Source organism: Gymnogyps californianus, chromosome 16, assembly GCF_018139145.2.
Source record: "Gymnogyps californianus isolate 813 chromosome 16, ASM1813914v2, whole genome shotgun sequence".
NCBI classification, from domain to species: Eukaryota; Metazoa; Chordata; class Aves; order Accipitriformes; family Cathartidae; genus Gymnogyps; species Gymnogyps californianus.
In genome coordinates this window covers 232386-255370 of record NC_059486.1, presented here as the reverse complement: position 1 = coordinate 255370, position 22985 = coordinate 232386, and the positions used below count along the sequence as shown (strand labels likewise).

The window sequence follows — 22985 nt, the reverse complement described above, 5'->3', positions numbered from 1 at the left end:
AGGCATTTAAGCAGAAAGGGTGATCTTCCTCTAAACCAAACCAGAACCAGCCTGCTGGTGTTTGAACCAGAAAAGATAAGGGGTATTTAGAGTAAAGATGGGGGAAAACCCAACACATCTGGAGTCGTGCATTGGTCTGGGTGCCCTGTCCTCTAAAACAAGGTATAACCTTGTTTATAAAGCTTTAGAAAGAAGAATAGGATGCAACTTGAAAGTTCGGGAAGAGCAAGAACAACCTAAATGAAGTTCAGTACAAAGCAATCAAGCCAAAATTAAATTTACCAGTGCTATTAATGCTGAAAGCCTGAAATGAAGATGGGAAACTGGGATGCCTGCTTCTAATGAGGACACTGGTTTGTTCAGCAGCTCAAAACCTGGTGACAGGTATTTAATCAAGAAGACATTGTAGTGTCAGGACCTGACGTATATGCAAGTGGCAGAGTAGGTTGCACCGTTGTAAGAGTGGAGCTATATGTTAAAGAAAGCATAAAGGCAAGTGAATTTGCTACTAAAATGCAACATAGAATTATTATGGATCAAAAGTCTTTGCCTAAGGAGGATGAACTCGGTGTGAGCAGTGGTGCCATTAGCTACAAAATGCTTTGTGAGATGCAAGAGGCTGCAAGGGCAAGAAGCAGCATCATAAAGCTGGGAGACTTCAGCTACTGAAGTTGTTGGTATAGCCTGGAAAGCGTTACAGTGGGGCATGATGAAAGAAACCATTTTTAGTCACCTTAAATTTCTGCTTTTAAAAAATTTGGATAAAGGTCCCACAAGGCAAGGCACAACTCTTAGTTTAGTAAGCAGCGTCCAAAACTTATTTCAAATTACTCTGCCAAAGTGACTAGCATGTACACAAATTCATCATATCTGTAGATCTTCTGGTAGCAAACCTGAGTCCTCTCCACTACCATAGTGTTTAATAAGTGGGACTAGGTAAAATCAAGAAGCAGCTAGCTAAGACAAAATTAAAATTAGCAACTGAAGTAAAACAAGGGGCATGGAGACGTTTTAAAGATATAAAAGGAAGCGAGATGATGAAGGGGTTGCAGCATCTGTCGTGCAAGGGGAGGCTGAGAGCTGGGACTGTTCAGCCTGGAGGAGGAGAGGCTCAGGGGACCTTCTCGATGGGAGGACTAAAGGAGAGGAGCCAGGCTCTTCTCAGTGGTGCCCAGGGAGAGAACGGGAGGCAGCGGGCACAAACTGAAACATGCGAAATTCTCTGTAAACATCAGAAAAAACTTCTCCTGCGAGGGTGGTCGGGCGGGTTGCCCAGAGGGTTGTGGAGTTTCTGTCCTCGGAGATACAGAGAACCCAGCTGGACACAGTCCTGGGCAAGGAAAGATCTGTCTTGACCTTTAAACACCTGCAGTGCAATTCTGAGCACGGTCTCCAAAAAATGTAGCAGGACTAACACAGGAGAATGATAAGGAGGGTGTGAGGGAGGGAACGGCTTCCTTGCAGGGATGGGACTTAGGGACACAGGAATGCTTCAGCTTGCTAAAGAGATCTGAAAACGGGATGTACTAGGAGTCTATAAAATCAAAACTGGCATGAGGGAAGTGTGATTAGGCAAGGAATGTTTATTGCTTCTCACTGGTCTGGGACTAGGTCCCACAGCAAGTCATTCAGGAGGAGTCTTCTGCAGCGGTGGAGTTTACAGCTGTAGGGTTAATAAAACAGGGCGAATCAGCGGTGGGTCTCCCACTGTGCCTGTTACCTGGTGGTTCAGATGAGGCCTTTGTCTCGAAGGAGTGCCAAACCACAAGTTGCAGAGCTGCGAGATTGCCCAGATATTGCTCCACACATCCTCCAAAGTACCTGCTGCTGCCCTTGATGGTGGGATCTGGGGCTAGATAGGAACACATGTGAATTAAGATACCTGTTCTGTATCCCCAGCCCCGGCAAGGGTGATAATACCAAACTCATGCCGGAGGCACCTCAGGTATGTCCTGCCTGTGGTTTTTAAGCCGGGTTGTTCTAGGTCTGAAACCCCCGAGAGGAGCTTGGTAGCGGAACGTTGTTCCACCACATCTCTCCCCATCATTACAGGTGCCGCTCCTCCTCCGTGCCCTGATCCACCTGGGCTGCGTCTGCATGGTCAGCAGGCAGCTCGTCAGGCATCTGGCGGGGCGAGAGGCCGAAACCTTTGACATTGAGCACCTGGAGATGCGCTCGCTGGCCCAGTTCACTTACCTGGAGCCAGGTGAGGCACCCGGGGAGAGGGGCTCGTGGGGCACCCGGGGCCTCGCACCCGTGGGTACCACTGATGCTCTTGTGCTCTGTGTCCCTAGGAAGCATTCGCCACATCTACCTCTACCACAGCTCCCAGGGCAGCAAGGCGCTCTTGGGCCTCTTCATCCCCTCGCAGCGCAAAGCTGCCATCTTTGTGCTGGACAAGGTAAGGTGGGACTTTGGAGGCTGGGGGGCTGGGGGTACTGGTGGATGAAAAGCTGGACCTGAGCTGGCAATGTGCGCTCACAGCTCAGAAAGCCAACCGTATCCTGGGCAACATCAAAAGCAGTGTGGCCAGCAGGTCAGGGAGGTGATTCTGCCCCTCTACTCTGCGCTGGTGAGACCCACTGGGAGTACTGCATCCAGCTCTGGAGTCCTCAGCACAGGAAAGACATGGACCTGTTGGAGTGGGTCCAGAGGAGGGCCGCAAAAATGATGAGAGGGATGGAGCAGCTCTGCTATGAGGAAAGGCTGAGAGAGTTGGGGTTGTTCAGCCTAGAGAAGAGAAGGCTCCGGGGAGACCTTATTGCGGCCTTTCAATGCTTAAAAGGGGCGTATAAGAAGATGGGGACAGACTTTTTAGTAGGGCCTGTAGCGATAGGACAAGGGGTAATGGTTTTAACCTAAAAGAGGGGAGATTTAGATTGGACATAAGGAAAAGGTTTTTTGCAATGAGGGTAATGAGACACTGGCACAGGTTGCCCAGAGAGGTGGTAGATGCCCCGTCCCTGGAGACATTCAAGGTCAGGTTGGACGGGGCTCTGAGCAACCTGATCTGGTGGAAGATGTCCCTGCTCATTGCAGGGGGGTGGGACTAGATGAGCTTTGAAGGTTCCTTCCAACCCAAACCATTCTATGATTCTATGATGGGGCTCAGGCAGTGGGAGGTTTCTCCACGCATCATGCATCCCTGCCATGTGTCGGCAGGGCTCGGTGGAAGGCATCTCACGATGCGTGGAGGGGAGAGCCCCCTGGGACTGCACAGCTTGGGGTCCCTCTACCCCCGGCTCCAACCCGGTCCCCCTTGGGCGCAGGTACGCAGCAACCAGATGCCGAATCTCACCACCCTCTTCTCGGCGGAGCGCAGCGCACTGCTGGAAAAGGTGGGTGAAGAGCTGCTGCCCCCGGACAAGCACACCTTCGAAGTACGCGCTGAGACTGACCCCAAGGCCGTCTACAGAGCCATCCAGCGGCTGCTGCTGGGCTACAAGGTGAGATGAAGGTGCGAGGAAGGTCTCCGCGGGACCTTGTCCATGCAGGCACGTGGGAAGGGGAGGATGCTGTGGAAGGCGCTGGTGCCTCAGCTCCAACAGCGCCTGCACGTAGCTGCTGGCCCGAAGGTCAAGGGTAGAAGTGGGTGTTGCTCAAGGGCTTTGTCTTGCTTGGGGTGGCTTGCCTAGGGCAGTGCCAGCAGCAAGGCCACCTCAGTATCTCCCCCGTCCCTGTGCTCAGCTGGAGAGTTGCTTGCATGGAGGTGGGTGCTTCAGGAGTGCTGGGGTGTGCTGTCCCCGCTGTGGGGACCTGCTCTGGGGACGGGGCATCCGGCACTGCCGGTTTCCTGCTGAGCAGAGGGCGCTCACTGGAGAGGTGCACCAGGACATGTCCTCTTCTCCTTCACTCAGGACGAGCGCCGGGGCCCCACGCTGGTTGCTGTGCAATCTAACTGGGACCTGAAACGGCTGGCGAGTGGGATCCCCATCGTCGAGGAGTTCCCCTTGGTCCCCATCCGGCTGGTAGATGACATCAGCTACTCGGTCCTGGACTGGCAGCGCCATGCCGCCCGCCGCATGATCCGCCACTACCTCAACCTGGACACCTGCCTCTCCCAGGCTTTCGAGATGAGCAGGTGCCCAGGGCGGCCGTGTTCCCCTGGGGCTGCCGTGCCCTTGATGGGACCACGGGAGGCCGCCTCGTCCCTTGAGGGGTCTTCTCTGCAGCTGTGCTCACCCCGATGACCACTCACCTCTCTGTGCCCCAGGTACTACCACATCCCCATTGGGAACCTCCCCGATGACATCTCCACCTTCGGCTCTGACCTGTTCTTCTCGCGCCACCTCCGTCGTCACAACCACTTGCTGTGGCTCTCGCCCACGGCCCGCCCAGACCTGGGGGGTAAGGAGGCTGATGACAACCGCCTAGTCATGGAGTTTGATGAGAGAGCCTCCGTGGAGATAAACAACCCTGGCTGCTACTCCACAGGTGAGGAGGGAGTAGGGTGGTAGCGCTGAGCGGGGGCAGAGCTGGACTCCTGCTCTGCAAGCCCTGTAGAGGGATGGATGCGGTCTCCAAAGAGTCTCTGCGTTGACAGTAGTCACCAGCAGCTTTGGCGTTTCAGCAGCGACCTGGGCAAGGTGCATGCAAGGGGCATGTCCTGGGGCAGGGAGGTCTCACCGCAGTGTGTGCAGGCATCGAATGCAGACTCTTTCCCATTCACGGCCACCAACGGCAGCACTCAGAAGACCACCTGCAATGTGTCAGCCCAAGGACAGACTAGCTCAGCTGGTCATTCCTGGCGGCCCTAGGACAGGTCTTTCTCAGAGGCAGAAGCAGCTTGAGTGGTAGTCAGTTCTTCTGAGCTCCTCTGCTGCAGCTTCCAGAAAAAAATGGTGGTCCCCAGAGGGTTAGTAGGTCCAAGTCTTGTTGGAAGACAAGTGCTGGTCAAGACAGTCACGCCTGTGAAAGCATCTCCCCACTCAGTGTGGCAACACCTATAGACCACCCTTATAACTGTGAAAAGCACCTCTGGCAGAGGGGCAGGGAGGGTGTCCTTGTTGGTCCTTTGCCCTGCCTGCCTCCTGAGACGTTGTGTTTGCTGTTAGTGTGTCTGGAGCTGGACATCCAGAGCCTGGCTGTAAATACGGTGTTGCAGTCCCACCACATAAACGACATGGAAGGAGGCTCCAGCATGAGCATCAGCTTCGACGTGATTCAGCAGGCATCCCTAGAAGACATGGTGACAGGGAACCAAGCTGCCAACATCCCGGCCAGCTATGACGAAACTGCCCTCTGCTCCAACACTTTCAGGTACGGCTCTAGGAGCCAGCAGGAGGTGGAGCATCTGGTCTCCATCCTGGCAGGTCCCCTCAGGGGTCCTGCCTCTCATTCCCTTCTGGCTTTAGCCTTTCCCAGACTTGTGCCAGCAATGGGGCTTGTGGGGTGCTCTAAATATAAATTCAGGTCTCAAGGGCAGGGCAGGCATCTTCTCCAACAGACTTCTGAAGATCCTGGGCTCAGAACTGCCTGGTGGCTCAGCCACCAGATGTATGGGGATGTTGGTGAAGACTTTGCCCTTTCCTGTTTCTCCTTTCTTTGTGCTCCACCAGGTTATAGAGGCACATATTTACCCTGTGGCTCATGTGCTGAGGGCTCACATGTCTCTGCTCTGGCAGAGATCCTGCTCTGAATCCTCCAGCGTATCCAAAAACATGTCCCTGTCTGGAAGGGGGAAGGGGTCGTTCGTGGCTGGTGGGGTGATGCTGGTCTCTGCTCCCTGGCAGGATCCTGAAGAGCATGGTGGTGAGCTGGGTGAAGGAGATCACGCAGTATCACAACGTCTACGCAGACAACCAGGTCATTCACTTTTACCGCTGGCTCCGCTCTCCTTCCTCCCTTCTCTACGACCCGGCACTGCACCGCACACTCCACAACATGATGAAGAAGCTTTTCCTGCAGTAAGTGAGACCTGGAGCGTGCCAGGCTGGTGAACGGGGAAGGGACAGGCATGGCGTTAGTGACCACTAACGCACTGTTGGCACCCAGAGTCACTCCCCTCTGCAGCCTCCAGAGAGGTGGGCAGTAGGTTGGACCTCCCGTACTGTTTGGGTGAGCTCCCTTGCTGTGGCATCACCGAGATGCTTGACTCCTGGCTGTGCTGGATCAGCACATCCTCCACGGGTCGCATCTGCTCCTCGGGCTTTGCCTTCCTGCCCGCTGACTCCCGCTCCTGTGCCCTGCCTGCAGGCTGGTGGCTGAGTTCAAGCGTCTGGGCTCCTCGGTGGTTTACGCCAACTTCAACCGGATCATTCTGTGCACCAAGAAGCGGCGCATCGAGGACGCCATCAGCTACATGGAGTACATCATCAACAGGTGGGGTGCGCTTGCCCAGCCAGGCCTGGAGATGAGGCTCGCGGATGATGGAGCCGAGGCAGGGCTCGTGGCCAGGAAGGAGGATGCTGATTTTTTGCCTTTTGACAGGCCTCAGCACTGAATTGCATTTATATTTTTTGGCAAAGCTACTGAAGGGACAAGGCTTCCCAGTTCTCTTGGTGTCATGCCTGGAGTAGGGATCTGTCCCTTAGCTGTCCTCTGTAGGTAATATTCCAAGAATACTCATAGGATTCAATCCAGAAAAGACCTTCAGGAGAACTTGAGGTGCCCAGCACCTCATCCCCTGGCTGGCTCTCAGCATCCCAGCCATGGTACAGGCACCTTGACACAAGCATAGGGAGTGAAGACTCCTGGGGCATGGCTTCTCGTGGGGTCCCCGCCAGTGGTTGGATGGGAGAGAGGAACCCCCTCTCTCCTTGCCAGCACCACCTCCTCTCCGTGGTGTCCCATGGCGAAGGCTCTGAACTAGGGACGATGCCAACGCTGTGGGTGACTGCAGTCTTTTCCCTCCAGCATCCACTCCAAGGAGATCTTCCACTCTCTGACCATCTCCTTCTCCCGCTGCTGGGAGTTCCTGCTCTGGATGGATCCAGCAAATTATGGAGGTATCAAGGGAAAGGTGGATTCTCGCATCCACTACGGGGAGGTAAGAGATGGGAAGCGCTCAGTCCCCCAGGAGCAGGGTGCTGGGGGTTGAGCTGAGCGGGGAGGCATTGGCTGGGCACAAGGAACCACTGCGATATTGCTGGCTCCTCCAGAAGGACACCAGCAAGAGGCAAGTGTTGGAGGAGGAGGAGGACAGCGAGGAAGAGGAGGAGGTGGGGGAAGAAGAGGAGGAGGAAGGGGACCCGAACGTGGAGGAGCTGCTGGAGAACAGCTGGAACATCGCGCAGTTCCTGCCCCAGGCCGCCTCCTGCCAGAGCTACTTCTTGATGATCGTGTCGGGTGAGCTGTCCCAGGGAGGGGATGAGGTCGCTTGTGCCTCCCCGGTGCCAGGGAGAGCCTGGAGTGGGGCAGCCGGTGGCACGGGCTGGAGCTGGAGCCTTGCCCGTGTCTCCCCAGCCTACATTGTGGCCGTGTACCACAGCATGAAGGAGGAGCTGCGGCGCAACGCCCCCGGGAGCACCCCCGTCAAGAGGAGGAGCACCAGCCAGGTGTCCCAGGAGGCGCTGGGGGAGATGGGGGCCATGCCCGGTGAGTGCCGAGCCACGGGGCAGCCCTGGTGCAGGCGGAGAGCCGCCCACCTTGCTGTCCCCATGTGCCACCGTATGGCTCAAGTGCTCTCTGCTCCATCTCTGTAGGCATGATCACCTTCTCGCAGGACTACGTGGCCAATGAGCTCACCCAGAGCTTCTTCACCATCACCCAGAAGATCCAGAAGAAGATGGCTGGTTCTCGTAATGCCACTGAGCCTTCAGACATGTTCCCGGTGCTGCCTGGCTCCTACTTGCCGCTCAACAACCCGGCTCTGGAGTTCATCAAATACGTTTGCAAGGTCAGTGGGGTGGGCCAGGCCCCTTTTCTGAAGGTTTGCTGTCAGGGCTCAAATTCTGGTCCTTGTCCATGACTCAGATTTGCTCCAGCTTTCCTCCAGGAGTGATCTACAACCAGTTTGTCTTGTCAGGCATCCATATGAGGTCACAAGGGTATGAGTTGTCCTGGTGAGGACACTCTCTTCTTCTCTGCTAGTAGGCTCACCTGGCTCTTGTTCTCGTAGGTCCTCTCCCTGGATGCCAACATAACCAACCAGGTGAACAAACTGCGCCGGGACCTGCTGCGCCTCATCGAGGTGGGCGAGTTCTCTGAAGAAGCCCAGTTTCGGGACCCTTGCCGCTCCTACGTGCTCCCTGAAGTCATCTGCAGGAACTGCAACTTCTGCAGGGACCTGGACCTGTGCAAGGACCCTGCCCTCTCCCAGGTGCAGCCTCTTTCCTGGGGACACCAGAGCCCGCAGCATGGCAATGCTGGAGGCCAGTCAGTCACATTACCCATCTTCTCTCTCAAACCCCTTTGCTTTGCAGCTTTGCTTGCTGCCGGTGATCAACCTCACCTCAAGGCCATTTTCTGTTCACCTCCTTTTCTAGCTGCCTGTGACAGGTCTGAGCATCCCTTGGCTTTGGCTGATGCTCCGTCCTCTCCAGAAACTGGTTACACCATCCCAGTGCCTGGGACTCTTGGTGCTCACCTCCCTCCTCTTTGCCCCTAGGATGGGTCGGTGCTGCCCAGCTGGATCTGCTCCAACTGCCAGGCGCAGTACGACTCCGATGCCATCGAAGCAGCACTGGTGGAAGCCCTGCAGAAGAAACTGATGGCCTTTGTGCTGCAGGACCTGGTGAGTGCGGGGCTCCCCGGCTCTGCCCGTCCCCCTGGCTGGCTGAGGCCGGACACATTCACTCTGCTCCTGGCAGAGGGGCTTGGCCTTGTATCCTGGCCCACCTAAAACTCCTTGGCCTCCAGGTGTGCAAGAAGTGTCATGGCGTGAAGGAGACGCACATGCCTGTGTACTGCAGCTGTGCTGGAGACTTCACCCTCACCATCTCCTCCCAGGTATGCCTGCACCCTCCTGCCTAGCCCAGCCTCATGCCAGCAGCTCCCAGAGGGACAGCAAGGAGCCCTGCGGTGCCCTGTTCCTCCTCTGCCTCTTCTTTAACTGCTTGTCCCCTGGGACCTCCTGTGCTGCCCTGTGCCCCACCAGCCCTGCCTGGCCACCCCCCTGGAGCCCCCCTTCACTCAGGGGTGCTGGGCAGCCTCCTTCCCTCCCTGCTCCCTTCTCCCCAGACCTTCACGGACCACGTCAACGTCTTCCAGAACATCGCCCAGCACTATGGCATGGCCCACCTGCTGGAAACCATCCAGTGGCTGCTGCGCACCAATCCCCAGCTCCGGCAATGAGGTGGTGGGTGCTGGTCGGGGCACCGGGGCCATGCCCTCACATCCATGGCAGAGCGGTCATGGACCCCCTTGGCCATGCGCCAGACCCCAGAGAAGCTGTGCTTCCTCTCCTGCGGTGAGGGAGGGAAGGCAGGAGCTGGGGGCTGTCCTACCCGCAGCTGCCTGCCCTGGGGCTCTGGGGGCACCAGGGGCTGGAGCTGTGCTCCACAGGTCTGTGCTGGCCCCCAGCTGTGGTTTTAATGTTGAATTTCTATAAATAAATAGATTGTAGAAAGCAGGTGTAGTTTCTGGGGAGGGAGGAAGCAGGGGCTGTGGCCCACAGCTCCCACCCATGGGGGCAGGAAGGCTGCAGCCTGGCAGTGCCCCCCAGCTGTCCCCCTCCAGCTCCAGGGGAAGGGGCTGCCAGCACCGGAGGGGCAGCGCTGGCCCCTAATGCGACAGTGGCTCCCTGCCATCAAGTGCGCATCTGGCTGCAGCCTGCGCTTCAGTACGTGCCTCTGGCCTGGCCCTGCCTCTGCTCCTGCCTTCCTGGGGGGAAAGAGGCCCCAGGGCTGCAGCCAGAGCCCCTCCTGTGCTTCCCGGGGGCTTGGCTCTGCTCTCGGGATGCAGTCAGGGGTGACCTCCTCTTGCAGTAGCACTGCCCTTCGGGGGTGGCAATGCCACCTAAATCAAGGCAGGGGAGCCCAGCAGCGCGCCCTTGCCTACCCCAGCAGGCCCCTGCCTGTGTAAGGTTCTGCAGGCAGCTTGTGGGCAGGGATGGTGCCCATAGAGGGCTGGGGGGACCCTGGCCTGTTCCCACATCACTGCAGCAGGGCAAGCAGCCCCATGTCCCTCCAGCTCCCCACCACGGCTGGGGGCTGTGCATGTCCCTACCATGGCACTGCAGAGCTTGAGCAGGGGGACACAGCCACCAGCTGTGACACCCATGTCCCCTCCATTTCACGTGCAGTGAGCAGCCCGAGGCAGGGATGCTGAGCACTGTGGTTTATTGACAAGCCCGGGGCTGGCAGCGGTAGCAGGTGGCTGTAGGACACGTCCCACCCGTCCATGGGCGCAACTCCTCCTGGGGGCAGCAGGTCACTCGGAGCTGGGGAGCAACTCAGACGGTCTCAGGCAGAGCGAGCGTTATCCCACCCTGCCACCATGGCCCTTTCCAGCTCTGGTGGTACCTGGGATGGGATGGGATGGGATGGGATGGATGGGATGGGATGGGATGGGATGGGATGGGCTGGCCGAGGCTGGAGCACCCCCAGGGCAATGCCCCCCCCCACCAAGGAGAATCCTCAGAGGAGACCAATAGGTGCTGTGGTGATGGTGGGACAGGGCTGGAGAAGGACGCAGGGCAGGGGGACCATGGTGGGGACAGGGCCATCACATGTAGTTGTAGCCGGGCGAAGCCAAAGTCCTTTTGGGTTGGAGGCGACGGAAGGAGTAGCAGGGGTTGCAGTTGCTGTCAGACAGGTCCAGGTTGCAGTTCCAGCTGATGGTCACACTGATCACCCCACCCTGCAGCAGGACCGGCAGACTTCGCACAGCGCCAGCATGCCACGGGCACAGCATCCGAATGGGCACGGCACCACCGGGACATGACATCCAAATGAGCATGGCAGCCCCGCAGGCATGGCAATCCCACAGTCACAGCACCCAAATGGGCACGGCAACCCCCACGGGCTCAGCTTCCCCACAGGCATGGCATCCCTGGGGTCACAGCATCTCCACGGGTATGGCATCCCTGGGGCATGGCACCCACCACGGGCACGGCACCCACCACGGGCACAGCACCCCCGCAATCCACACTGCTCTCACCCAGCCACAAAGCACAGCCCCACTCTCACCGCCCCAGCAGGACGAGGCTGGGTTGCCATCAGTGCTGGGCCGCAGGCCCTTGCCAAGGATGCCATTCGCACTGGCCCGGAGTGCTCTGCCCCAGTAACAGGCTTCTCAAATGAGCTGGCTGGGCACCAAGCAGCTCCAGAGCCAGAGTGGAGGGCCACAAAGGACTGGAAGATGTTGGGGCTGGACAAGGGGTGCAGACACTGGCAGCAGGATGGAGCAGCGCTGGGTTCCTCTCCTGGGTAGGATTTAGCTGCTCCCGCAGGTGCAGAGGGCAGGCAGGGCTCTGCAGGGATGCTTTGCTCCTCGGCCACCCGTCACTCATCCCGTCAGACACGGGATGGAGTCCCTGGGAGGTGGCACTGCCCCGCTCCAGCTGCGCCTGACGCCTGGTCCTCCCGCACCTCACCCCAGCCCGGCTCCCGGGGCCCTCGGCACGGGCAGGCCGTGGGCAGGAGGTCTCCGCGCTCCCCCGCCGGAGCGGAGCAGGACGAGGAGCTGCAGCGCCCGGTGCGCGGTGCCGAGGGGCCGGTTCCTGCCCACCGTCCCCTGCGGCTGGAGGAGCCGCACCGCGCCCGCAGGCAGCGCTGCCCGCCCTGCCCGCCCTGCCTGCCCGCTCCGCTCGGCTCGGCTGGGCTCGGCTCCGCTCGGCTCCGAAGGGCTCGGCTGAGGTCGGCTCCGCTCGGCTCGGCTCGGCTCGGCTCGGCTCGACTCGGCTGGTCTCGGCTCGGCTCGGCTTGGCTCCGCTGGGCTCCGCGGGCTCGGCTGGGCTCGGCTGGGCTCAGTTCCCTCGGCTGGGCTCGACTCGGCTCGGCTGGGCTCGGCTCGCTCGGCTCGAAGGGCTCGGCTGAGGTCGGCTCCGCTCGGCTCGGCTCGGCTCGGCTGGTCTCGGCTCGGCTGGTCTCGGCTCGGCTGGGCTCAGTTCCCCTCGGCTGGGCTCGACTCGGCTCGGCTGGGCTCGACTCGGCTCGGCTCGGTCCCGTTCGGCTGAGCTCGGTTGGGCTCGGCTGCGCGGCGGGAGGCCCGGCGGAGCGGCGGGGCAGGTCTGGGCGCGGAGGGGGCCGGGGGGCTCCCGGTGGGTGCGGGCAGGGGCCGGGGCTGGTTCCAGGGAGCGGGTGGGACTTGCTCCGTGGGAGGCTGTGGAGGCACCGGCAGGGCCCGAGGGGCAGAAGCGCCGGGCCAACAGGTCCGTGAGCGGGTCCCCACGGGAGCAGGCAGAGGGGCAGCCCTCGGGCATCCCCAGGCCGAGCCGGCGGGGGCCCCCGGGACGGGGTGCAGGGGGCCAGGCTGGAGCGCTCTCCCGGAGAGCAGCTCCTCCTGCTGCTGGCAGCACCGACCAACCCTCCGGGCTGGAGGTCAGCACGGCCACGGCAGACCCGGCCGCTCCCTGGAGGAAAGGGCTGGGTGCTGGCCAGGCTGGGGGGGCAGAGCTGCTCCCCTCCCTCCCTCCCTCCCTCCCTGCCGCCCCGCAGGGCAGAGGCTGCCAGACCCCCCCGGAGCGGGCAGGGTGTGCAGGTGCAGCCCTGGGCCCGAGGAACAGGATCAGGCCCGGGCCGGCGGAGATGCTCTCGGGCTGCGACCAGGACAGACGAGACACAACCAGCAACTCCGGCAGAGGAGACCAAGGCTCCGCTTTTATTGCAGGCACGGCCGGGCGGCAAGCGGCGGCTCCTTCCTGACGGAGCATCGCGCCTGCAGCCTTGCCAAGCGGGCCGTGTTTTGCAGAGGGCAGAAGACCCCCAGGTGACCTCATGCCTGGAGGTCCTTGCGGTTCCCCTGCCAGGCTGGCACAGGGAAGAGAGGCGGAGGGATGGAGGGCACAGCTGGACTCCTGGTCCTGCAAGAGCAGGGAATCGCTGGCCAGAAAAGGCCCCGAGGAGCCCTGGCAAGGGGCCGTGCTCGATGCTGCAGAGGAAGGCGAAAAAACCCCCGGGACCTGTGCCAATCTGCCCGGGGGAAAAAACTCCTTCCTGACCCCAGAACTGGCGGCCGGCTGTTCCTGAGCATGTGAGCAAGACTTGCTGCCTGGCTCCCCGGGGCTGCCATGGCTCCAGGGGACACCAGTACTGTCCAGCCCCTTCCCTCTCTTCCCTGGAGGCATCTCAGGGGCTTCCAAGCACGGAGACCTGAGACAGGTTTCTGCCTCGGGCAGGTCTCTGTCATCCCAGGAGGCCACCAAGGGTTCCTCTCGGGCAACTGCCTGAGCTGTTGGGCCTAGTTTAAAGGAAACTCTCTCCACCAGGATCCAGCTGAGACAGGCTCTGACCTTTTCTTATATAGCCTGGATATTCCGCGTAGCAGCCCCAGACTCCTGCAAGGAAGACACCCGAGATCACTTTTCACTTTAAATGAAGCTCTCTCCTCTGGGATCCACCCGAGACTCCTCCCAGGCATCTCCCGGAGGCTTTTAACCTGTGCTTTAGGGACCTGACATCCCGGGTAGCAGCCCCAGACTCCTCCAGGGAAGCTACCCGAGATGATTTTTCCTCCTTAAAAGAAGCTCTCTCCTCCGGGATCCACCCGAGATTCCTCCCAGGCATCTCCCGGAGGCTTTTGACCTCTTCTTGAGGGACCTGAGATCCCGGGTAGCAGCCCCAGACTCCTCCAGGGAAGCTACCCGAGATGATTTCTCTCCCTAAAAGGAAGCTCTCTCCTCTGGGATCCACCCGAGACTCCTCCCAGGCATCTCCCGGAGGATTTTGACCTCTTCTTTAGGCACCTGAGATCCCGGGTAGCAGCCCCAGACTCCTCCAGGGAAGCTACCCGACATGATTTCTGTCTCTAAAGGAAGCTCTATCCTCCGGGATCCACCCGAGATTCCTCCCAGGCATCTCCCGGAGTCTTTGACCTGTTCTTCAGGGACCTGAGATCCCGGGTAGCAGCCCCAGACTCCTCCAGGGAAGCTACCCGAGATGATTTCTCTCTTAAAGGAACTCTCTCCTCGGATCCACCCGAGATTCCTCCCAGGCATCTCCCGGAGGCTTTTGACCTCTTCTTTAGGGACCTGAGATCCCGGGTAGCAGCCCCAGACTCCTCCAGGGAAGCTACCCGAGATGATTTTCCTCCTTAAAGGAGCTCTCTCCTCCGGGATCCACCCGAGATTCCTCCCAGGCATCTCCCGGAGGATTTTGACCTGTGCTTTAGGGACCTGAGATCCCGGGTAGCAGCCCCAGACTCCTCCAGGGAAGATACCCGAGATGATTTTCCTCCTTAAGGAAGCTCTCTCCTCCGGGATCCACCTGAGATTCCTCCCAGGCATCTCCCGGAGGATTTTGACCTCTTCTTGAGGGACCTGAGATCCTGGGTAGCAGCCCCAGACTCCTCCAGGGAAGCTACCCGAGATGATTTCCCTCTCTAAAGGAAGCTCTCTCCTCCGGGATCCACCCGAGACTCCTCCCAGGCATCTCCCGGAGGCTTTTGACCTGTTCTTTAGGGACCTGAGATCCCGGGTAGCAGCCCCAGACTCCTCCAGGGAAGCTACCCGAGATGATTTCCTCTCTAAAGGAATCTCTCTCCTCCGGGATCCACCCGAGATTCCTCCCAGGCATCTCCCGGAGGATTTTCACCTCTGCTTTAGGGACCCTGAGATCCCGGGTAGCAGCCCCAGACTCCTCCAGGGAAGCTACCCGAGATGATTTTCCTCTCTAAAGGAAGCTCTCTCCTCCGGGATCCACCCGAGACTCCTCCCAGGCATCTCCCGGAGGATTTTGACCTCTTCTTAGGGACCTGAGATCCCGGGTAGCAGCCCCAGACTCCTCCAGGGAAGCTACCCGAGATGATTTCTCTCTTAAAGGAAGCTCTCTCCTCCGGGATCCACCCGAGATTCCTCCCAGGCATCTCCCGGAGGATTTTGACCTCTTCTGTAGGGACCTGAGATCCCGGGTAGCAGCCCCAGACTCCTCCAGGGAAGCTACCCGAGATGATTTCTCTCCTAAAGGAAGCTCTCTCCTCCGGGATCCACCCGAGATTCCTCCCAGGCATCTCCCGGAGGATTTTGACCTCTTCTGTAGGGACCTGAGATCCCGGGTAGCAGCCCCAGACTCCTCCAGGGAAGCTACCCGAGATGATTTTTCCTCCTTAAGGAAGCTCTCTCCTCCGGGATCCACCCGAGATTCCTCCCAGGCATCTCCCGGAGGATTTTCACCTCTTCTTGAGGGACCCTGAGATCCCGGGTAGCAGCCCCAGACTCCTCCAGGGAAGCTACCCGAGATGATTTCTGTCTCTAAAGGAAGCTCTCTCCTCCGGGATCCACCCGAGATTCCTCCCAGGCATCTCCCGGAGGATTTTGACCTCTTCTTGAGGGACCTGAGATCCCGGGTAGCAGCCCCAGACTCCTCCAGGGAAGCTACCCGAGATGATTTCTCTCCTTAAAGGAAGCTCTCTCCTCCGGGATCCACCCGAGATTCCTCCCAGGCATCTCCCGGAGGATTTTGACCTCTTCTTTAGGGACCTGAGATCCCGGGTAGCAGCCCCAGACTCCTCCAGGGAAGCTACCCGAGATGATTTCTCTCTTAAAGGAAGCTCTCTCCTCCGGGATCCACCCGAGATTCCTCCCAGGCATCTCCCGGAGGCTTTTGACCTCTTCTTTAGGGACCTGAGATCCCGGGTAGCAGCCCCAGACTCCTCCAGGGAAGCTACCCGAGATGATTTTCTCCTTAAAGGAAGCTCTCTCCTCCGGGATCCACCCGAGATTCCTCCCAGGCATCTCCCGGAGGCTTTTGACCTCTTCTTTAGGGACCTGAGATCCCGGGTAGCAGCCCCAGACTCCTCCAGGGAAGCTACCCGAGATGATTTCTTCTCTAAAGGAAGCTCTCTCCTCCGGGATCCACCCGAGATTCCTCCCAGGCATCTCCCGGAGGATTTTGACCTTTGCTTTAGGGACCCTGAGATCCCGGGTAGCAGCCCCAGACTCCTCCAGGGAAGCTACCCGAGATGATTTCTCTCCTTAAAGGAAGCTCTCTCCTCCGGGATCCACCCGAGATTCCTCCCAGGCATCTCCCGGAGGCTTTTGACCTCTTCTTTAGGGACCTGAGATCCCGGGTAGCAGCCCCAGACTCCTCCAGGGAAGCTACCCGAGATGATTTTTCCTCCTTAAAGGAAGCTCTCTCCTCCGGGATCCACCCGAGATTCCTCCCAGGCATCTCCCGGAGGATTTTGACCTCTGCTTTAGGGACCTGAGATCCCGGGTAGCAGCCCCAGACTCCTCCAGGGAAGCTACCCGAGATGATTTTCTCCTTAAAGGAAGCTCTCTCCTCCGGGATCCACCCGAGATTCCTCCCAGGCATCTCCCGGAGGATTTTGACCTCTTCTTGAGGGACCCTGAGATCCCGGGTAGCAGCCCCAGACTCCTCCAGGGAAGCTACCCGAGATGATTTCCCTCTCTAAAGGAAGCTCTCTCCTCCGGGATCCACCCGAGATTCCTCCCAGGCATCTCCCGGAGGATTTTGACCTCTTCTTTAGGGACCTGAGATCCCGGGTAGCAGCCCCAGACTCCTCCAGGGAAGCTACCCGAGATGATTTCCTCTCTAAAGGAAGCTCTCTCCTCCGGGATCCACCCGAGATTCCTCCCAGGCATCTCCCGGAGGCTTTTGACCTCTTCTTGAGGGACCTGAGATCCCGGGTAGCAGCCCCAGACTCCTCCAGGGAAGCTACCCGAGATGATTTTCCTCCTAAAGGAAGCTCTCTCCTCCGGGATCCACCCGAGATTCCTCCCAGGCATCTCCCGGAGGATTTTGACCTCTTCTTGAGGGACCTGAGATCCCGGGTAGCAGCCCCAGACTCCTCCAGGGAAGCTACCCGAGATGATTTCCTCCTAAAGGAAGCTCTCTCCTCCGGGATCCACCCGAGACTCCTCCCAGGCATCTCCCGGAGGCTTTTGACCTCTTCTTGAGGGACCTGAGATCCCGGGTAGCAGCCCCAGACTCCTCCAGGGAAGCTACCCGAGATGATTTCCTCTCTAAAGGAAGCTCTCTCCTCCGGGATCCACCCGAGATTCCTCCCAGGCATCTCCCGGAGGATTTTGACCTCTTCTTGAGGGACCTGAGATCCCGGGTAGCAGCCCCAGACTCCTCCAGGGAAGCTACCCGAGATGATTTTCCTCCTTAAAGGAAGCTCTCTCCTCCGGGATCCACCCGAGACTCCTCCCAGGCATCTCCCGGAGGATTTTGACCTCTTCTTGAGGGACCTGAGATCCCGGGTAGCAGCCCCAGACTCCTCCAGGGAAGCTACCCGAGATGATTTCTCTCTTAAAGGAAGCTCTCTCCTCCGGGATCCACCCGAGATTCCTCCCAGGCATCTCCCGGAGGATTTTGACCTCTTCTTTAGGGACCTGAGATCCCGGGTAGCAGCCCCAGACTCCTCCAGGGAAGCTACCCGAGATGATTTTTCCTCTTAAAGGAATCTCTCTCCTCCGGGATCCACCCGAGATTCCTCCCAGGCATCTCCCGGAGGCTTTTGACCTCTCTTTAGGGACCTGAGATCCCGGGTAGCAGCCCCAGACTCCTCCAGGGAAGCTACCCGAGATGATTTTTCCTCCTTAAAGGAAGCTCTCTCCTCCGGGATCCACCCGAGATTCCTCCCAGGCATCTCCCGGAGGCTTTTGACCTCTGCTTTAGGACCTGAGATCCCGGGTAGCAGCCCCAGACTCCTCCAGGGAAGCTACCCGAGATGATTTCCTCTCTAAAGGAAGCTCTCTCCTCCGGGATCCACCCGAGATTCCTCCCAGGCATCTCCCGGAGGCTTTTGACCTCTGCTTTAGGGACCTGAGATCCCGGGTAGCAGCCCCAGACTCCTCCAGGGAAGCTACCCGAGATGATTTCCTCCTTAAAGGAAGCTCTCTCCTCCGGGATCCACCCGAGATTCCTCCCAGGCATCTCCCGGAGGATTTTGACCTCTGCTTTAGGGACCTGAGATCCCGGGTAGCAGCCCCAGACTCCTCCAGGGAAGCTACCCGAGATGATTTTCCTCCTTAAAGGAAGCTCTCTCCTCCGGGATCCACCGAGATTCCTCCCAGGCATCTCCCGGAGGATTTTGACCTCTGCTTTAGGACCTGAGATCCCGGGTAGCAGCCCCAGACTCCTCCAGGGAAGCTACCCGAGATGATTTTTCCTCCTTAAAGGAAGCTCTCTCCTCCGGGATCCACCCGAGATTCCTCCCAGGCATCTCCCGGAGGATTTTGACCTCTGTCTTTAGGGACCTGAGATCCCGGGTAGCAGCCCCAGACTCCTCCAGGGAAGCTACCCGAGATGATTTTTCCTCCTTAAAGGAAGCTCTCTCCTCCGGGATCCACCCGAGATTCCTCCCAGGCATCTCCCGGAGGATTTTGACCTCTTCTTTAGGGACCCTGAGATCCCGGGTAGCAGCCCCAGACTCCTCCAGGGAAGCTACCCGAGATGATTTTCCTCCTTAAAGGAAGCTCTCTCCTCCGGGATCCACCCGAGATTCCTCCCAGGCATCTCCCGGAGGCTTTTGACCTCTTCTTGAGGGACCCTGAGATCCCGGGTAGCAGCCCCAGACTCCTCCAGGGAAGCTACCCGAGATGATTTCTCGTTTTAAATGAAGCTCTCTCCTCCGGGATCCACCCGAGATTCCTCCCAGGCATCTCCCGGAGGCTTTTGACCTCTTCTTGAGGGACCTGAGATCCCGGGTAGCAGCCCCAGACTCCTCCAAGGAAGCTACCCGAGATCATTTTTCCTCCTTAAAGGAAGCTCTCTCCTCCAGGATCCACCCGAGATTCCTCCCAGGCATTTCCCGGAGGCTTTTGACCTGTGTTTTAGGGACCTGAGATCCCAGGTCGCAGCCCAGACTCCTCCAAGGAAGCTATCCGAGATCATCTTTGCTTTCTAAAGGAAACTCTCTCTTCCGGGATGCACGCAAAATTCCTTTCTGGCATCTCCCGGAGCCTTCTGGCCTCTGCTGTAGGGACCCATGACTCCGCGTAGGATTCCCAGGATCGGGAGGGAAGTGCTGGGTAGGGGAGCAGGCAAGATGCGGGCAGGGGACGGTGAGATGTGTGGCCGGGGCTGGCAGGAGGGGTACAGGTGGGGGGGCTCCGCCATGCTCAGATCAGCTCAACGAGGCCGATCAGCACGGCTCGACTGTGCTCGCCCAAGCGGGGCAGAGGCGAGGGCAGGGGGAGGCAGAGGAGGGGAGGGCAGAGGGGTCCGACCCGAATGGGGACGCAGCTGCGGAGCGCTCCCCTCCTGCGCTGCCCCGAGATCCCGGCCCTGGTGCCCCGGCCGTCCCGTGGCAGCCGCTCGGTGTGCCCCGCGTCCCCGTTGTCCTGGCCGGGTGGAAGAACGTCTTTGGGTGGATAAATACCTCTTAGTGAAAAAGTGGGACCCGACTGTCAGCCCGCAGCCAGCCTGACCCCCCACTTCCATCGCCCTTCCCCATTCCCAGGACAGAGCCTGCTGCAGCAGTCCTCTTGAGATTGTTGTTCATCCCCACAGCAGCAGGACATCCATCCAGGGTCCCAGTAATGTCTGCAGAGAAGAGCCGCGAGCCATGCCAAGGGAGAGCCACAGGGCTGTCCAGGCAGACAGCTCACACACACGCCGACACTGCTGCTGGCGGCGGGAAAGTGGGAAGCCAAGGGTCTTCCCTCGGTTTTCTCTTCTCCCCTGGACAACGTGTTTCTTCTTCCCCGGTTTTCTCAGGCATTTAGTTCTCTCCTCATCTTTAGGGCTTTCCGTCTCGCCCCCCACCGCAGTTCCTTGTCACCTTGCCCTCCTCAGGTTCACGTGCAGAGGAGGTTTAAGCATCCTCTCAGACAGACCCACCGCACCGTCCTGCGTGCGAGCGGGTCACTCATGGTCAGCCTCTGCCTACGGCAAGAGGTGCCTGCTCAGGGCTGGAGCTCTCCCACTCCTCTTGCTGGTAAGAGCAAGCTGAGAGCACCTGCCCTGTGCAGTGCCTGGCCTCCTCCTGCAAGGAGCAAGGCTGTCTGCCTGGACGTGCTCTCTCTGAGGGTGTTGTCGGGGACTATCGCGACAGATACGCTTGGCTCCTAGCCGTACTTTGGTTCAGGCTGACGAAGGAGCAACAGGCCTCACGCCCTGCGGTGAGCCTGCAAGCTGGAAAGCTCCTGGCTCCCGTACAAGGGAGTGAAGGTGCCTCGGAAAAATACTTCGAAAGGTGGTTTTGAAACCCCAAAGTGCAAGATAACCAAAGTACAGAACAACGTACCAGAGCTAAAGCGAAGACATCCATCTTGCTGTACTATTGACTAGCAGCCAACTACTTCACTCCTGTCCTGGTTTCGGCTGGGACAGAGTTAACTCTCTTCTTAGTAGCTGGTACAGTGCTGTGTTTTGGATTTCGTGTGAGAATGATGTTGATAACAACTAACATCAGAGTGTTAAGTAGCGCTTATCTTCAGCCAAGGACTTTTCAGTTTCCCATGCTCTGCCAGCAAGCAGGTGTGCAAGGAGCTGGGAGGGAGCAGAGCCAGGGCAGCTGACCTGAACTAGCCAAAGGGTTATTCCATACCATGGAACGTCATGCCAGTATATAAACAGGGGGAGCTGGCCGGGAGGCGCGGATCGGGAACTAACTGAGCATCGGTCAGCGGGTGGTGAGCAATTGCATTGTGCATCACTGTTTTTTTCATTCCCCCCCTTCTTTTTGTTGCATCCCTTTTCATTACTATTATTATTATATTTCATTATTACTATTGTTAGTATTATATTTTACTTTAGTTATTAAACTGTTCTTATCTCAACCCACGAGTTTTACTTTTTTTTTTCCTTTGCTTTCCTCCTCCTCGCCCCACTGGGAGGGGAGGGGAAACGGCTGCGTGGTGCTGAGTTGCTGACTGGGGTTAAACCACGACAACTCCATAAATATTACCATCAGGGTGGGCCCAGTTTGAGCTCTCCCCGAATTGCAGCTGGCCTGCACGCCAGGTGACTCTCCTCTTGAGCAGGGACACCTCTCGAGGTTAGAGATTCCTTACCTGAGACTAAGAGATCCTTCCTTCCCCAAGGCGGAGAGATCCCTTACCTGCAACAGATGAATTAATACGAATGAAACGTTACTAATCCATGTAGCGACGCAATCTTATTAGAAACATTCTCTAGATAATTCCGTTGGACAGAAACCACTGTCCAAGCCTGAGCCTAAGATTGGATCCAGCCGCACCTAGGCTCCAGAAGGCGTTTAGGAAGCTTTTCTTCCTCGTGGAGGTGGTTGTGACACGGGGGTAGGCCTTTATGGCCTCGGCAACACCTCCCGTGTAGATGGGCCGTCATCCACATCACCCATGGACTGGCCTTCCGCATCCAGAGCCTCATACCTGTTGTACAGAGGCACCCGGGGAGGCGAGGTGGGCAAGGAGGGGGCTCGCCTGCCACCCCGAGCGTGGCCTTGCCGCCATTCGCTCCTTTCCTTTCAGCTACTGCCTTCAGCCTGGCGGGGGAGGACACAGGCTCCCCTTCATCTTGGGTTTTGCCTGGTGGCTCTCCCTGCTTCTGTCCCAGGGAGGGCAGAGCAGGGTTCCACCAGCCTCTCTCTCTCTCTCTCGCCCCCCCAGACTCCCTGACGCTCCTCAGCCTTTCTGCTTCCCCTCGTAGCTCTGCCACCAGGCCGAGCAGGTCGCCCGCTTGGTCACACCTCACACCTCGTTCCCGCTCCTGCCACCCATGACCAGCGAGAGGCTCTGGCACGCCCCGCAGCCTGAGGCCTGGACGGCTGCATGCTGCCGCGGGAGCTCTGTCTGGGCTGCCACAGCCATGCTGGCGAGCGCAGAGGACAGGGCTTTCTGCCGGGTGGCTGCCAGAGCCCAGCTCCTGCTGAGAGGGGGATGACCACCCACGGCACTCACCCCTCGAGCTGGCAGGGTGACGACGCCCTTCCACGCCGACTGCCGCGCCACTGCTGCTCCGGTCGCAGCCCTCCCCAGGCCGCTTTTGACAGGGGCGGGGGCGAGGGAAGAGAGGGGGCCGCCGAGGGAGGGAGGGAGGGAGGGAGGGAGGGAGGGAGCCGCCGCCGAGGGAGAGGAGCGGGCCGGAGCCGCTCCGCTCGGCGACTGACGGCTCGCTGCCGTTACAGCGCGTTTAAAGCTCCCGCCGTTGCCTGGCAACGCCCAGGCCTCGGCGGCGGCTCTCGCGAGAGCTGCTGCCGGCTGCCGGCGGGTCACGAGACCCCCTGCGCGCGGAGAGCTGCCGGGCCGCTGCGGGCCGGGCCGGCTCCGGGGCAGCTCGCCTGGGCGACGGACTGCTGGTTACCGGAACGGCTGGGCAGCGGCCCCGGACTGCTCCAGGGAAGGTGCCCGAGGCGATCTTCCTCTCTGAAAGAGAGCTCTCTCCGCCGGGATGCAGGCGGAATTCCTCCCGGGCATCTCCCGGAGTCCTTTGACCTCTGCTTGAGGGACCCGAGATCCCGGGCAGCAGCCCCAGACTCCTCCAGGGAAGCTACCCGAGATGATTTTTCTCTTTAAAGGAAGCTCTCTCCTCCGGGATCCACCCGAGACTTTAGGAGATGCTCTCTCTGAGGGTGTTGTCAGGGACTACACAGGCTACATACTATAGATACTACATAGAAGCATTTTACACACACCAGTGTGTGAGCAACGGGGCCACTACAGGCAGGGGCAGGCGGAGCCACGCAGAGCTGCACGCAGGAGGCATACGAGTGCCAGAAGTTGCAAGACAAAGAACAAAATAAGCACAAGGGACCGCAGAGAGGCAGGACACCCTGCTGAATACACACGAGTGACCGGCAAAGCCAGCAGCAGGACAAGCAGCTCCAGGGCAGATGAGATCCCCCTTTTGGGGGGTCGGTAAGTAGCACAAAAATGTCCTGCGTGAAGAGGAAAAACGGAGGAGCCTTTTCCAGTTCCGACTTCTCTCACAAACGAGCTCTCCAGCCTGGTCACACCGACTTCAGCAGCGAGGAGCACCAAGGGCCGTTGTCAGTGC

The 22985-nt window shown here is 59.0% G+C and overlaps 1 protein-coding gene across 1 annotated transcript in view; it reads left to right on the top strand.

Annotated features, from left to right (window-relative positions):
* Positions 1–9501, top strand: part of POLE (DNA polymerase epsilon, catalytic subunit) — a 32174-nt gene extending 22673 nt beyond the window's left edge. The window contains exons 34-49 of the mRNA XM_050906864.1: positions 2053–2206; positions 2295–2401; positions 3270–3446; positions 3858–4081; positions 4214–4434; positions 5055–5259; positions 5733–5906; positions 6196–6321; positions 6856–6988; positions 7101–7287; positions 7405–7536; positions 7644–7837; positions 8060–8260; positions 8549–8674; positions 8800–8889; positions 9121–9501. Of these exons, the coding sequence (XP_050762821.1) occupies positions 2053–2206; positions 2295–2401; positions 3270–3446; positions 3858–4081; positions 4214–4434; positions 5055–5259; positions 5733–5906; positions 6196–6321; positions 6856–6988; positions 7101–7287; positions 7405–7536; positions 7644–7837; positions 8060–8260; positions 8549–8674; positions 8800–8889; positions 9121–9234 (2565 nt within the window). The 3' untranslated portion in view covers positions 9235–9501. The remainder of the gene's footprint in view (positions 1–2052; positions 2207–2294; positions 2402–3269; positions 3447–3857; positions 4082–4213; positions 4435–5054; positions 5260–5732; positions 5907–6195; positions 6322–6855; positions 6989–7100; positions 7288–7404; positions 7537–7643; positions 7838–8059; positions 8261–8548; positions 8675–8799; positions 8890–9120) is intronic.
* Positions 9502–22985: the final 13484 nt, after the last annotated feature.